The sequence below is a fragment of the Bos javanicus genome, chromosome 18 (assembly GCF_032452875.1).
Source record: "Bos javanicus breed banteng chromosome 18, ARS-OSU_banteng_1.0, whole genome shotgun sequence".
Classification (NCBI taxonomy): Eukaryota; Metazoa; Chordata; class Mammalia; order Artiodactyla; family Bovidae; genus Bos; species Bos javanicus.
Genome location: NC_083885.1, coordinates 35,487,145 through 35,500,628, shown reverse-complemented (window position 1 = coordinate 35,500,628; position 13,484 = coordinate 35,487,145). Strand labels below are relative to the sequence as shown.

The 13,484-nt window shown below is 51.3% G+C and overlaps 2 protein-coding genes across 9 annotated transcripts; one reads left to right on the top strand and one right to left on the bottom strand.

Moving 5' to 3' along the window:
* Positions 1-498: 498 nt before the first annotated feature.
* THAP11 (THAP domain containing 11) lies at positions 499-2,474 on the bottom strand. The gene has a single exon (XM_061387647.1). The coding sequence runs from the start codon at positions 2,123-2,125 to the stop codon at positions 1,214-1,216; it is 912 nt and encodes a 303-aa protein (XP_061243631.1). The 5' UTR covers positions 2,126-2,474; the 3' UTR covers positions 499-1,213.
* Positions 2,475-2,505: 31 nt separating this feature from the next.
* On the top strand, positions 2,506-13,484 carry CENPT (centromere protein T). 8 transcript variants are annotated; one of them, XM_061387611.1, is made up of 13 exons: positions 2,506-3,639; positions 8,811-8,901; positions 9,042-9,129; positions 9,524-9,620; positions 9,745-9,878; positions 9,985-10,021; positions 10,239-10,387; positions 11,045-11,245; positions 11,554-11,874; positions 12,139-12,229; positions 12,812-12,988; positions 13,070-13,174; positions 13,253-13,484. In XM_061387611.1, the coding sequence occupies exons 2-13, from the start codon at positions 8,869-8,871 to the stop codon at positions 13,374-13,376; spliced, it is 1,557 nt and encodes a 518-aa protein (XP_061243595.1). In that variant the 5' UTR covers positions 2,506-3,639; positions 8,811-8,868; the 3' UTR covers positions 13,377-13,484. The 8 variants fall into 8 exon arrangements, with proteins under 8 accessions (XP_061243595.1, XP_061243597.1, XP_061243598.1 ...); XM_061387613.1 differs by having other exon boundaries at positions 8,793-8,901; XM_061387608.1 differs by lacking the exon at positions 2,506-3,639 and adding an exon at positions 7,341-7,727 and having other exon boundaries at positions 8,793-8,901; positions 11,554-11,685.

Below are 13,484 nucleotides of genomic sequence, written 5' to 3'. Positions count from 1 at the left end.
TGCACCAAGTTCAAAGGTATCCATATTCCTTGTAAGAACCCATGGCTGGCTCCAGCTGTGGTCTTCACTGATGTAAGTAACTGTATGCCCATGTGTGCCAGACACTGTACTAGGCCTAAGGGAGAATAGTGAGCAAAATTCAATTCCAGCTGAAAATTCTTAAGGAATTCAAAACCCCCAGGAAGTGCCACAATTCAGCTTAGTTCTCAGTTGATTCTTCCCCCAGTTGAAAGCACACAGGGAGCTAACCCATGGGCAAACCAGGACCATTTGGTGCAATTTCCAAACTCTTCAGGATGCGTTGGAACTCTGAGAAGACCTTATGAGGGTTAGAGCCCCTTTATGGAGAAACCTGGTCACTGAAGCATCTCTACTCCCAGGGTCAGCCTGTCCTCGAGACCAAGGCGGAGAAGGGGGAGGCCTATCAGGAAGTCCATCTGCCCACGTTTCAAGGATCCTGAGCTGAGTCCTTATAAAAATAAAATGGCGAGACCCAAATAAAAACCTTATTTTCTGTTTAATTCGTTTTGCCAAACAAACACAGTGAAAACTTTAGTCTGACTAATTGTACAGAAAATAGAATTTGTAACCAGTAGCAAACATAACAGGATAGACCTAAGTCCCTGGCAGGCTGGATTTCCATCAACAGGTCACCTAGATCCCCTTGTAGATGGCCTCCTGGGAGGGAAGTCCTAGGAAGCTGAGGCACAGATCTGCCAGTCCCCATCAGAATCACAGGCTGCACCTGGGAAGGAAAAGCACAAAAAAGTAGAACTGATGTTACTTGGATCTCTTATCACTACACACACAACAATTGTCTCTGATTGCCAGCCAAATTCAAGGTGTTGTCTTCCCAAAGCCATAGTCCTCCAGCATCCCACCTGCATCCCTATGGGATAAGTTTCAAGTTCAGTGGTTCTGAAGCCTCTGCTTAACCAGAACCTGCAATATAAACTTGGGGTTAGGGAGTGAAGGTGTGGATGGGTAGACAAAGTCATAACCGCTGGTGTCCCTAGTGCAGTTTCAGACTTCAGGACGTTGCTTCAGGAGGAAATGAGAGGGTACTAGGTCACCAGCAAAAGAGTCCAGCTGCCCTAAGCCTCAGTACTGTCAAACAGTGCCCCAGGAGTATGAGGGAGTTCAACAACGGTGGCCTCAGGTCCCTCTAAGCTGGCAGGGATCTGGGAGTCCGGAGGGCCAAAAAGGGACTCGTTTACATTCCGTGCTTCTTGCGGATGACAGCCATGGCCAGCAGCCGATCCTTCTCGCGAAGTTCTTCGCGGAGCTTGGCCTCGGTGAGACGCAGGTGACGGATGCTGCCCTTCATCTCTTTCATCTTCACTTCCATTAGCGCCAGGATGTCCCGCTGCTCGTTCAGCTTGCGCAAGAGCTCCTCCTCCGTGGTGCCTGACGACAACGAGTACGAGTGGTCGGAGCCAGTATCAGGGAAGCCCTCTTCGCCCACCACCACCAACTGTGGGCCCATGGGGCACTCGGCGGCCTCCAGCCCTGCTGTAGCAGCCTCTAGCTCCGACGCAGCGGCGGCGGCGGCTGCGCCCTCTGCGGCCGCGAACTCCACTTGCACCGTCAGGTCGATGGGCTTAACGTCTTCTCCCGTGGGAGTGGTGGGCACCGGCGGCACGGTTCCTGGAGCCTGGCTGCTGTCTACAGCGGCCTGAAGGGTGAGGAGCACAGCCGCAGAAGCAGATACCAGGTTAGGCTGCAGCTGAGTGGTCTGGGCAGTGGAAGCGGACGGCGACGGCTGCTGCTGCTGCTGTTGCTGTTGCTGCTGCTGCTGTTGCTGCTGCTGCTGCTGCCTGCGGCGGGCGGCTGCGGCCCCCGCGGGTCTGCGTGCTACTTTGCGCTCGTTTACGCCGCGCAGTGGGAAGATGGTGGGGACTCGCACAGTGTAGGTTTTGCGGCCGCCCTGGAAGTGAACGCTGCAGAGACGGTGGCCCGTGGTGGGCTGGAAGGTGGAGAAGCACCCGCTGACGCCGGCACGGGACACATTCTTGAGCCAGAGGCGCCGCAGCTCAGCGTCCTTGGGAAACGTGTAGAAGTGCAACGCCTTGTCCCGGTGCGAGTTGTTGTAGCAGCCCGGCACGCAGCACGTAAATCCAGGCATGGCTGCGCCGCGCGGCCCGACCCGGCCCACCGGCCTCCTGCGCTTTTCGACGGTCGGGTCTGTCTGCCGCCGCCCGCCCCTCGACGGGCGGCGCCGCGCGAGGCCTTGGGCGGCCTCCCACTACTGCCGCCCGGCACGGCCGGCCTAACTCAGCGCCCCGTGCCCAGAATACGCCTCCCGCCGGCCCGCGCCGCGCCGCCGGTCCAGCCGCCCGCCTGCGCTCCGGAGTGGGCCCCGGGGACGCCGCGAAGGACCGCCTGAGGAGGAGGACTACGCCCCCCACAATGCACTGCGCCAGAAGCCGCTCACTTCCGGAGCGGGGGCGTGCTTATTCCGGCCGCTTTCCAGTGCACGGCGACGAGCCACGTAGAGAGGACTCTTCCCCTACTCGGCTCACCCTCGGCGGACTAGAGAGGCGTATTCGGTTGGAGCTCTGTCGCTTGGAGAGCCCTTCGCAAGGACCTGGAATCCTGAAGTGGGTTGGGCGGTGCGCGCCTCTCCAGTGCGCATGCGCTCTGGGCGTGTGCCCAGCGAAACTACAAATCCCGCAATGCCTTGCGCTAAACTTGGCGGCTGCGGCCTGGAGCGCCGCCTAAGGGAAAGGTCGGGTTGCAAGCTGATCAGGATTCGGATTAGGTTGTGCTGTACGCCGGAAGCGGTCCCACAACCCAGAGCCGCTCTGTTCGCGGCATTCCTGCGGGGGAGGGGAGGCAGGGCCTTAGCCTCCCACCGGGGCCTCAGGAGCGTCTTTGTCTGCATTGGAGACTCCCACCGACTTTGACGCTGCTTGCGTTGACTCACTTACTGACCAATGATCACATATAGTCAATCACTGGGTGCCTACTGTGTGCGGAACACAGTGCACGGAGTTGGAAATCATGTAGGAACCAAGTCGACCCGACACGACTATAGAGGGACTGAGGGTCGGACTTGGATAATAGATGTGAATGCACGCTAATGGATGTCTAATCACAGAAATAAACACTCCAAAAAAAAAAGAACACGAGAGGAAAAATTCGGAGGCGGAGGCCCCAGAAGAAAAAAATCCATAAGGGACTTCTCTGGTGGTCCAGTGTTTAAGACTCAGCTTCCACTGCATAGGGCACGTGTCGCATCCCTGTTCCCGGAACTACGACCCCCAAAGTTGTGTAACGTAAAAAACAAAACCAAAAACGTAAACATCCACGAAAGCTTGGGTAGCTAGGAGCAGCTGGTTCTTTCCCTGGGCGCCAGTATGTAACGCCCTGAGGCAAGCAGGAGCTAGGCTCCGCCCTTAAAGAGACAGAATGGCAGAAGCTCCGAAAGATAACCAAACCAGGCCACCTTAAAAGATTTGTGGTTTTATTATGACAGCGACTGCGAACTGTTGGAAGGGTGTGAAACGAAAGGATGGACAGGATTTGTATTGTAACAAGTTACCTACCGATTCCCTCGACTTCTCTGAGGAAAGTGTTCTAAAGGGCAAGAGAGACTGGAAAACCAAGGAAGCAGGCTCTTGTTCAGAAGAATTAACTGTAAGCTAGCCCTCCTCCTTTGCTGAGTACCCCGTTCCTCCTACTTCTTGCCCTTCTTCTCCCTTTCTCCTGACTCTCCCTCCTCATTTTGTGCTCTTCTGATTACAAACCACAGGTAGTCTTTCAAAGCCTAGTATACATTATTTCTAATTATTTGATATAAAAAAAATAGATCGGGCCTTTAAAAAAGAACAATAGCGCTCCGAGTTAACTGCAGAAGAGAACAATAGCACTACAACTGTTATTTTTTTTTTTTAAGTTTGTTATTTATTGTAAAACAAACCCATACATAAAATGTTCTAGAAGCATACAGGACAGTGCAGGAAGTGGGAAGACCTATTTTTCTGGTCCCAACACCCAAACATTACCTGTTTACATTTCTGTTTACGACCAGTGTGATCCTTTGTTATTTGTGTGGGTTCCACAGAACCATCCCTCCTGGCCAATGCTATTGAGGTCCACGGCTTGAACCAATTTAGATTCAGAAATGCATTCTATAGTATGTGTAGCTCATGCTGAAACATGTGCATTCATTTGGGTGAATCATTTATACTATTAAAACATGAATACACACTTTGTTATATGTTTGAATGTCTATAAAATGTGTGCGGTAGAGATAAAACTCAGCAAAAGATCATTGTATTGTTATATATTTTCATTGTCATACAGTTACCAACATGGTTCTACTCCTACCAGTCTCAAGACATACCTTACTCAAAAAAAGTTGGTGAGAGGTCAAATTGATGTCATTTCTTTGTGTACAGAACATTGAAGATTATGCTTTATAGAACTCTACCTTCTAGTACATAAAATGACTTCTAATCTACATAGTATTCTACACTGAAAAAAATACCTGGAATGCAATGCATGGTTTTCTCTCTACCCTCACTGCCCTGGCCACCTTTTATCTTGTCACCTCTGGAGAAAGGCAAGAACTTTTGTCACATGTCTCCCTACTTCCAATCTTGCCTCCCTTGCAATCTGTTCTTTACATCATTGCCAGAGAAAATATGATTATGTAATACATCTGCTTAAATCCCTCCAGTGGCCTGTTGGCATTTAGAAGATTATTCAGACTCCTTTGCAGAACCTGTGAGGTCACGTGAAGACCTCATGTGGTCTGGTCCCATGAACCTAGTTCTTTTGTCTGTTAGTTTTGGGGTTTTTTGTTTGTTTGTTTGTTTTTTGGCCGTGCCACATTGCTTGTGGGATTTCAGTTCCTGAAACAGGGATTAAACCTAGGCCCTCAGCAATGAGAGCACAGAGTCCTAACCATTGAATTGCCAGAGAATTCCCCCTTTTTCTTTTTTGACAAGTAATATAAAGCCACAAGGTTTCCCTTGTGGCTCAGATGGTAAAGAGTCTGCCTGCAATGCAGGAAACCCCGGTTCGATTCCTGGGTCAGGAAGATCCTCTGGAAAAGGAAATAGCAACCCACTATAGTATTCTTGCCTGGGAAATCCCATGGACAGAGGAGCCTGGTGGACTACATCCCATGGGGTCACAAAGAGCCCAACACGACTGAGCAACTAACACACACACACAAGTATAAAGTTTAATCAATCATGGAAACACAGGACAATCTATGGAAACAATATTATGCTAAAGTAAGCTTGTTCTCAAATTGTTTTGAAAAGGTTTTTATGTGATAAAACATTAAAGGTTTTTATGTGAAAAACATGTGTATCATCCAGTTCAAGACTTTATAAATAATAAATAAATGTACTTAGGTTGATAGTGATGGTGGAAAAGTGCCTGCAAAGGGCTAGTGAATTAAGTCAGGTAACACAGAAAGTGAAAGTGAAAGTTGCTCAGTTGTGTCCAACTCTTTGTGACCCCATGGACTGTAGTCCATGGAATTCTCCAGGCCAGAATACTGGAGTGGGTAGCCTTTCCCTTCTGCAGGGGATCTTCCCAGCCCAGGGATTGAACCCAGGTCTCCTGCATTGCAGGTGGATTCTTTACTGGCTGAGCCACAAGGGAAGCCATCATAGAGGTCAGATCTAAATGACAGGGTGCAAGGTAAGGGAATTAGAGAAGGTGAGGTTCGGAAAAAAAAAACAAAACCGGCACTTTACAGGAACAGATCACCTTTAATTCACCTTTAATGAGGCGAGAAGGGGCAGCAGTCCCATTAGTTGGCTGCTGTGCTAAGTCAAGAAGAGAGTAGGTATATATGAAAACATATATATGTTGAGATACATCATTTTGAGGGGGTCCTGTTTTTCCTCATGATTATTTTTAATTAGGTAGCTTTCAACAACTGGGGTAAGGAATTCCTGAGACCGGCCGGAGACTGGCATTGGCTGGGAGCTGAACGTAATCAATCTTAATGCCCATTCCTTTCTTCGGGGGAAAAAGTTCTTTATTCTGTATAGAATGGTGGGGAGGACCTGGAGGGGAGTTTTAACTCCAGGCTATTTTGAGCCGTGTAGCTTTCCTTCACAGGGAATATTGATATGATTTTCCTCCGCAGTTCTCTTATTTTGAGACGCAAAAATATTTTTTTTTAATTTTTGAGATGCAAAAATCTTATATTTTCTTTAATCTATGTTTAAACACAAACACAAATGTGCCCATGCTTGTTTCTAGTATCTGATACTTCACACTCAATTTAGGATCATGAAGGAAAACTCCACAGGAAATGCATTACTCAAGTTCTACTTCAGTTCCCACTAAAACTTAAGAAAGGTGAGCAATGGGGCTATCAATTGGTGAAAATATGGTAACGGAGTCTCCAATATTAACAGAACTTTTGAGAGCCGGAATTCATCTCGAAATTGCTTGTGTTTGGAAATTTTAACATCTCTGCTGGATCACAAACAGCTCACTAGCCTCCTAGCCTGAAAACTGATCTATTGTGATAGATACAGACACATTGGTCAGCAAATGCAAATTTGACCAGATCACATATAGAATACAGTAACTTTTTCGTGGCCCAAATGTGTCTCTCCTCATCTTCAGAGAGGGAGATGAGAGTGAGAGACATTCTAACAATAGTAGCGCTATTTTTTTGTGTGTGTGTGTGGCCTGGCTTATTATATGTCAGATCCTGAGTTAAACATTATCTCTTTGAGTCATTACACACATACCCTTATTAGGTGGGTATCACCCTCCTTTTACAGGTAAGGAAACCGAGGTTTTGAATGGTTGTGTATATTTGCCCAGGTTTAAGAATGGGGCTTCTTCCCCAGTGGCTTAGTGGGAAGGAATCTGCCTGCAGTGCAGGAGATACAGGAGATGAAGGTTCGATCCCTGGGTTGGGAAGATCCGCTGTAGGCTGCTGCTGCTGCTGCTAAGTCGCTTCAGTCTTGTCCGACTCTGTGCGACCCCATACACGGCAGCCCACCAGGCTCCCCGGTCCCTGGGATTCTCCAGGCAAGAACACTGGAGGAGGAAATTGCAACCGTACTTTTGCCTGGAAAATCCCATGGACGGAGGAGCCTGGTGGGCTGCCGTCCATGGGGTTGCTAGAGTCGGACACAACTGAGCGACTTCACTTTCACTTTTCACTTTCATGCATCGGAGAAGGAAATGGCAACCCACTCCAGTGTTCTTGCCTGGGGAATCCCAAGGACAGGGGAGCCTGGTAGGCTGCTGTCTATGGGGTCGCACAGAGTCGGACACGACTGAAGCGACCTAGCAGCAGCAGCAGCCAGTATTTTTGTCAGGAAAATTCTACGGGCAGAGGAGTCTGGCGGCCTACAGTCCACAGGGTCGCTAAGAGTCGGACACGACTGAGCAATTGAACACAACACACAAGGTAAGGATGCCTGCAAAACCAGTTTGCAACCACCATTGTACACACCGAGAGAAGGCCGCTGCAGCACTAGAACTGCAATTCCCATGGGGCTGTGCGGCTGCCTTACGAGAGTTGACCTAATTCGGAAGCATCGCGATAGTTGGCTTAAACGAGGCGGCGGGAAGGAGACGGCTGTGGATATTCAAGCCGTTGGGAAAGTGGGCAATGAGGCCATGGCCTACAACTTCAGCCCTGACAGCGAGCCCACGACACGCACACTGCTACGGCAGGTGCTGGATACAGCGGTCCCGCGCACACCGCGGCGAGCTCGGAGGACTCGGTCTGGGTATGTGAGGGCGCTGCGCCAGCACAAGAGCAACCACAGGCCCTGCGAGATGGGGTCCCGCGCTGACTCAGTTTGGAGAGGGAAACTTGAGTTCCGGAGAAGAGCAGAGCCCAGGACTCAGACCAGGCTCCTTTCTCCCCCCTGGACTCGGGTCATATGTTTGTGCCCCAACCCCTGAGCCTCCAGGCCACTCAGGACCTCAGAACTCAATTATGCAGGCATCACTGGGGGGGCCGCTTTTGGAAGCTCAGAACCTGGTCTTCTGCTCTGTTCTCTAGGCCAGTTTTCCAGACTTGTCCAGGCATCTGCCCTGAACTTCCTCCCAGGCGGTTCGTTCCCAGCTGAAAGATGGGGAAGGAATTGGAGAGAACAGCCTGAGTAGCAGTCGGGAGGCAGGAACTGGAACGATGCTTTGCTAGGGAGCAGGGAATTTGGCCGGACGTGGTGGGAGTGTCAGTGGGTGAGGGCGGTGGTGAGCTCATGGTGCAGAAGGTGTGGAAGATGGTGTCTGCTGACATTCTGGGGCGCTGCAGTTCTTTTATAGACAATGAGAAGCCATTCACTATAGGTTTTACACCTATGAGTGACGAGGTGGGAGTTATGCCATAGAAACATTTATGTAGTTCTGGAATCTGAGAGGAGATTGGACTGGAAAAACTAGGGCTAGAGTGACCCATGTGGAGGTTGCTGTCCGACCTTGAAGAGTACTTAAGAGGTTTAAAACATTTTTTAAATATCCTTAGTTTGTTTTAATGTCTAGAACGGATACTTTTCCAGTTGTTCCGCTTATCAGTGTGGTTAACCCCTGATTCTGCCAAAGTCACCTCTGTGAAGTTTTCCTCAGCCCTTCTCTCTGGCTGGGTCGTCATATTTCCTTTCTCTTCCCATTCTTCTCTGGCTCCCTTTTATCCACAACCCTGTTGACACAGGACTGGGAACACGGCTATGGGAGGGGCAAGTGGTTTCTGGGTCCCTGTCCCTGAGGGTAGAAGACTTCAGCCAGGATCCCAGATGAAGATACGTCTCTAATTCCTCTTGTTCCCCTTTCCTACATGATTCTCACAGTTGCTGGTCTTTACACAGTGCCCAGAGAGACCTGCTTGAAACACCTTCCTCTAGGAGGCAGAGGAGTCAAACAAAGATGACTGCCAGGCGTCGTTCTCATACAGCCACGGTAAGTGCCCTACCCACTGACCATTATAGGGCTCTGGTTGCCTTCAGGGGACCCTTGAGTTCTAGCTCTGCTCTGGAGCCCACGTGGAGGGACTCTCAAGGCAAAAGAACAGACTGATTGCTTGGTGCTTTTCCCCAAAGTCTGTTGACAGATTGGCCCGTGTTCAAGCCAGTGGACACCTGGAGGAACAGACACCCCGGACTCTGTTGAAGAACATCATACTAACTGGTGAGCAAGCACTGGCCTGCAGTAAGAGTCAGGCTCCAGCCCCATGGTATCCCTCATTTAGGGTAGCCTGCCCTGTCAGCTTCATGCTCTCTTTGCTATTTCTTTATTTTTGGTTGCAATGAGTCTTCGTTGCTGTGTGTGGGCTTTCTCTAGTTGCAGCAAGTGCAGGCTACTCTTCATTGCAGTGCGTGGGTTTCTCATTGCAGTGGCTTCTCTTACTGCAGAGCACAGGCTCTAGGGTGCATGGGCTTCAGTAGTTGTGCCACTCAGGGTTAGTTGCTGCACAGCATGTGGAATCTTCCCGACCAGAGAACGAACCTGTGTCCCCTGCATTGGCAGGCAGATTCTTACCCACTGCATCACCTGGGAAGTCCTCTCTTTGCTATTTCTATAGCTCCAGAATCTTCCATTGTAATGCCAGAGGCTGTGGTGAAGCTGGTGCCATCACCACAGGTGGTCCAGCCTTCCAGACGGAAAAGCAGTCGGGGCAGGTACAGTAAATTCCCCCCTTGGACTGGGCTGTTGGGGGCATTATTGGTCAAGGAGTCTCTTGGGGGGCCCCAAGAGCCAGAATTGGGTGTCCTACTCTGTCTGAGATAAGCTCCATCCTTGTAGTCTGGAGCTGCAACTTCCTGAACTTGAGCCCCCCACAACCCTGGCTCCAGGTCTGCTGGCTCCTGGCAGAAGGAAGCAGAGGCTGAGGTTGTCAGAGTTTCAGCAAGGAATGGACTGGGGGCATCTTTCCCAAGGTGAGGTCCTGGACAACACCTGTGGCCACCCTCCTCTGTCCTCTGGAGAGACTGAGGAGGCCTGAGAGGCCTGGTGACTTATGGTTTCTTTTTACATCTTCTGTAGAGCCTCGTGAGAATGCTGATGCCTCTTCCCTCACCAGGTGCTGTTGCCTATTTATTCTGGGAATTGGTGGAAGAGAGGCTTGGGAAAAGAGGTGCTGACTAGGAGGGAATCTGACCATACTCCTCCATGCTCACAGCATGGTGGCTGTTCTAAGAGATGAGACCACCAGGGGAGCTGGGGGAATTTCTGGGGTGGGGGAAGGGGGTTAGGCCTCAGGTACCTGACTTTCCTTTGTGCCTTACCCCTCCCATCAGCTCTCTCAACTTGACCTTTGCCATGCCTCTCCAGCCACAATCAGTGAAGAGGCCTGGTTTGGCTCGTAGACCTCCTACTCGCCGAGTGGTAGATGTGGGTACATTTTTGCAGGATCTGCGAGATACTTCCCTGACGGTGGCTCCTCCAGGTAAGGTTGAGATTTTCCTCTTCTAGTCGATGGGGAAAGCTTCCACCCCATGATTGATGGGAGGTGCTGTTGGGTCCAGGGTTGCTTCTCTCTCCTTTGTGTCAGGAATGGTGAGCAGTCCTGGCCAGTAGGTCTATGAGGACTTCCTGGTTTCTTTCCACAAGTTGCCTCTTATCTTGTGGATCCAGTCTTAGTCCCTCAGTATCTTCCAGAACCCTGTATCCTTGAAGAGCTACAGGAGTCAGGGTAGGAAAGGGGTGTGATATGGTGGCTGGAGCTTATTGAAAGATTGAAAAGGGCTAAGTTTCAGGATGAGTTGGTCAGCCAGAGCTGACCTGGGAGCCTGATTCTAGAAAACAAATGAAGTTCATCACGGCAAGAGAAGGGTTTCTGGCAGAGGGACCTGAGAAAGAAGTGAAGAATGGCGGCATGGGTGAGCAGTTTGAGTGGGGCAAGCTCTGGAGCCTGGGGATGCCAGGCTGAGGAGCAGGGAGGTAAGCAAGGAGAGCTGTGGAAGAGAGATTAAGCTGAGTGCTAGGTAGTCTTCTCTTTCTGAGGGCCACTTGGGCAGACCCATAGACCTACTACTTAGGCCCTGGTGACTGGGTAGCAGCAGGTGGGCAAAATTCTGAGTGCCACCTGGCCTTTGATTCCCAGGTGAGAGCCACAGAACCCCTGTTGCTACTGTGCCAATGGACACAGTGTTGGAGGACACCCAGCCCTTCTCTCAGCCCTTGGCTGGCCATTCCCCCAGTGTCCACCACTCCCTGCCTTGTCCCTCTCCCTCTGGGGCCAAAGAAGTGGAGGGGGCTGCCAGTCGCAGGACACGGAGCAGTGGGCCTGGACTTCAGAACAGCTGTGAGTATGTGGGGCATGCGACCTGGAGTCAAGCCTAGCTCGAGCAAGAATTGGCATTGGTGGTTTTTCCTCCTCAGGCCCATAGGTGTACCCTTCCCCCTCCCCCAAGTCCCTTTAGAGGGCTCTTGATCCGTTCATCCAATAGCAAAGTCAGTGTTGGGCCAGGACACTCCAAACCAGTACCCTGGTGCCGCCTCTGGCCTTCTTCCCTCCTTGATGGGCTAGGCTGGGTTTTACTACTCCATCTTTACCTTCTCAGAGCTACAGCCCTGGCCTACTGCTTCTCTAGTGTGTATTCTGTCCCCTAGACTCAGGTCCTGGAAAACCAGCCCAGCTTCTGGCAAGAAAGATGGAGGAGGTTGAAGCCATTGCTATGGGCTTGCCAAACACCAGCAGTGTCTCTGGAGAAGATGGCATAGAGCCCCTACAGAATGGAGTAGGTGAGGAAGCAGAGGAAAGTATGGAAGAAAGCATGAGTGTGAGGGAAGTAGAGAAGGCAGCAGAAGAACAAGGATCTGCCAGGGCAGAAGAGCCTGAAGGACACACAGAGGTGGCGGCAGCAGCAGGATCCTTGGGGGCTATTGAGGCCAAGGAGCCAGAAGGATCTTCAGAGGATGAAGACACCTCTGGTAGGTTGGGTACAGGGCCCAGTGTAGGGATCAGGGAGTGGGTGGGTAAGTAACAGCTGTGTTCCTGGCCTCGGAGGAGGGACTTAACCTGGCTTGTGTTTCTGGGCACAGGTAGTCTTGGGCCAGGGAAACTCTGTGAAGGGCACCTTGCTTGGCCGGAGCTAGTTGGAACCATCAAAGAACAGGATAAAGGAGCTGCGGGCCTTCAAGGTTGGGTAAGATGGTCAGGCCTGAGCCTCCTATAACCCTGTGCTTCCTCTGCAGCAAGTCCAGAATTGCCCCCCAGCACTCCAGAGTTCCTTCGGACCAGGCGACTTCAGTTTCCTGAGTCGGCTCCACCACCAAGCACTGCAGTGTAAGAGCCCATGACCCTGTTCCACACGGGCCTCTTAGAAGGGGACAGGCACTGAAGTTGGCATTGAGCACCATAGGGTTATTACTCTTCCTATAGGTATGCAGATGTTACCCAGTAGAGCACCCTGAGGTGGGCTGGGCAGGGCTCACTGAGAGCACATCTGTCATCCCATGCTGCTTGCAGGGGCATAGAAGAGCCTGGCCAGGGGGAAGTACCTGGGCTAATAAGTAGTCAGAGGAGGCTTCCTGGAGGAGGATTAGCAGAATGGGACAGGCAGCAATAGCTGGGGGAGTGTCTATGCTAAAGCCTGAGGATCATGGGCCTGAGCAAGTAGTGGTTTGTATGATGAGGTGAGACAGGGACATTGTGTCCAGTTTATGAAGCATCAGGGCCCCAGGGAAAGACCAGGCTTCTACATAGCCCCACATCTCCATTGCCCACCAGAATTGGTTGGAACTGTAGGCCCAGGCTGGCCAAGGAGCACAAGGACCCCAATCTTGGCAGGAGCCAGCAAGATTTATCTTTGATTAGGGGCCTCTTAAGGGAGCATTTAGCTTAACTCTGTTCACTTCTTGTCTCCAGGTTACCTTCAGAACTCCCAAAGCATCTCTCGGCCAGGATTCCTCCCAGGCCCCGAATCCCTGGCTCCAGACCCCGTCAAGATCCCTACAAGGCTGGACTGAACCACTACGCAAAACTCTTTAGCTTCTATGCTAAGATGCCCATGGAGAAGAAGGCTGAGGAGATGGTGGAGAAGTGGTGAGTCCTTGACATTTGTAGGCTGGGGAGAGGAGCCCCTCAGATCATGAACAGTCTGTCCTACCCCAACCTTCCTGGCAGCCTGGACAAGTACTTCCAGCATCTTTGTAACGACTTGGAGGTATTTGCTGCTCATGCTGGGCGCAAGACCGTGAGGCCAGAGGACCTGGAGCTGCTGTTGCGAAGGTAAGCGGATGGAAACAGGGAGGTGCTGGGTGTGGGAATGCTGGCACTGATTCTCTCATTCTCTGTCCTCTGCTGCAGGCAGGGCCTGGTCACTGACCAAGTCTCCCTGCATGTGCTCGTGGAGCGGCACCTGCCCCTGGAGTACCGGCAGCTGCTCATCCCTTGTGCCTTCAGTGGCAACTCTGTCTTCCCCTCCCAGTAGGGGCCAGGACTCAACACCTGCCCTGTCCCACCTGGGGTTGCTTGGCGCCACATACACTTCTAGGTTTCCTCCCCACCCCTCAGCATCAATAAAGTGTCACAAACAGAA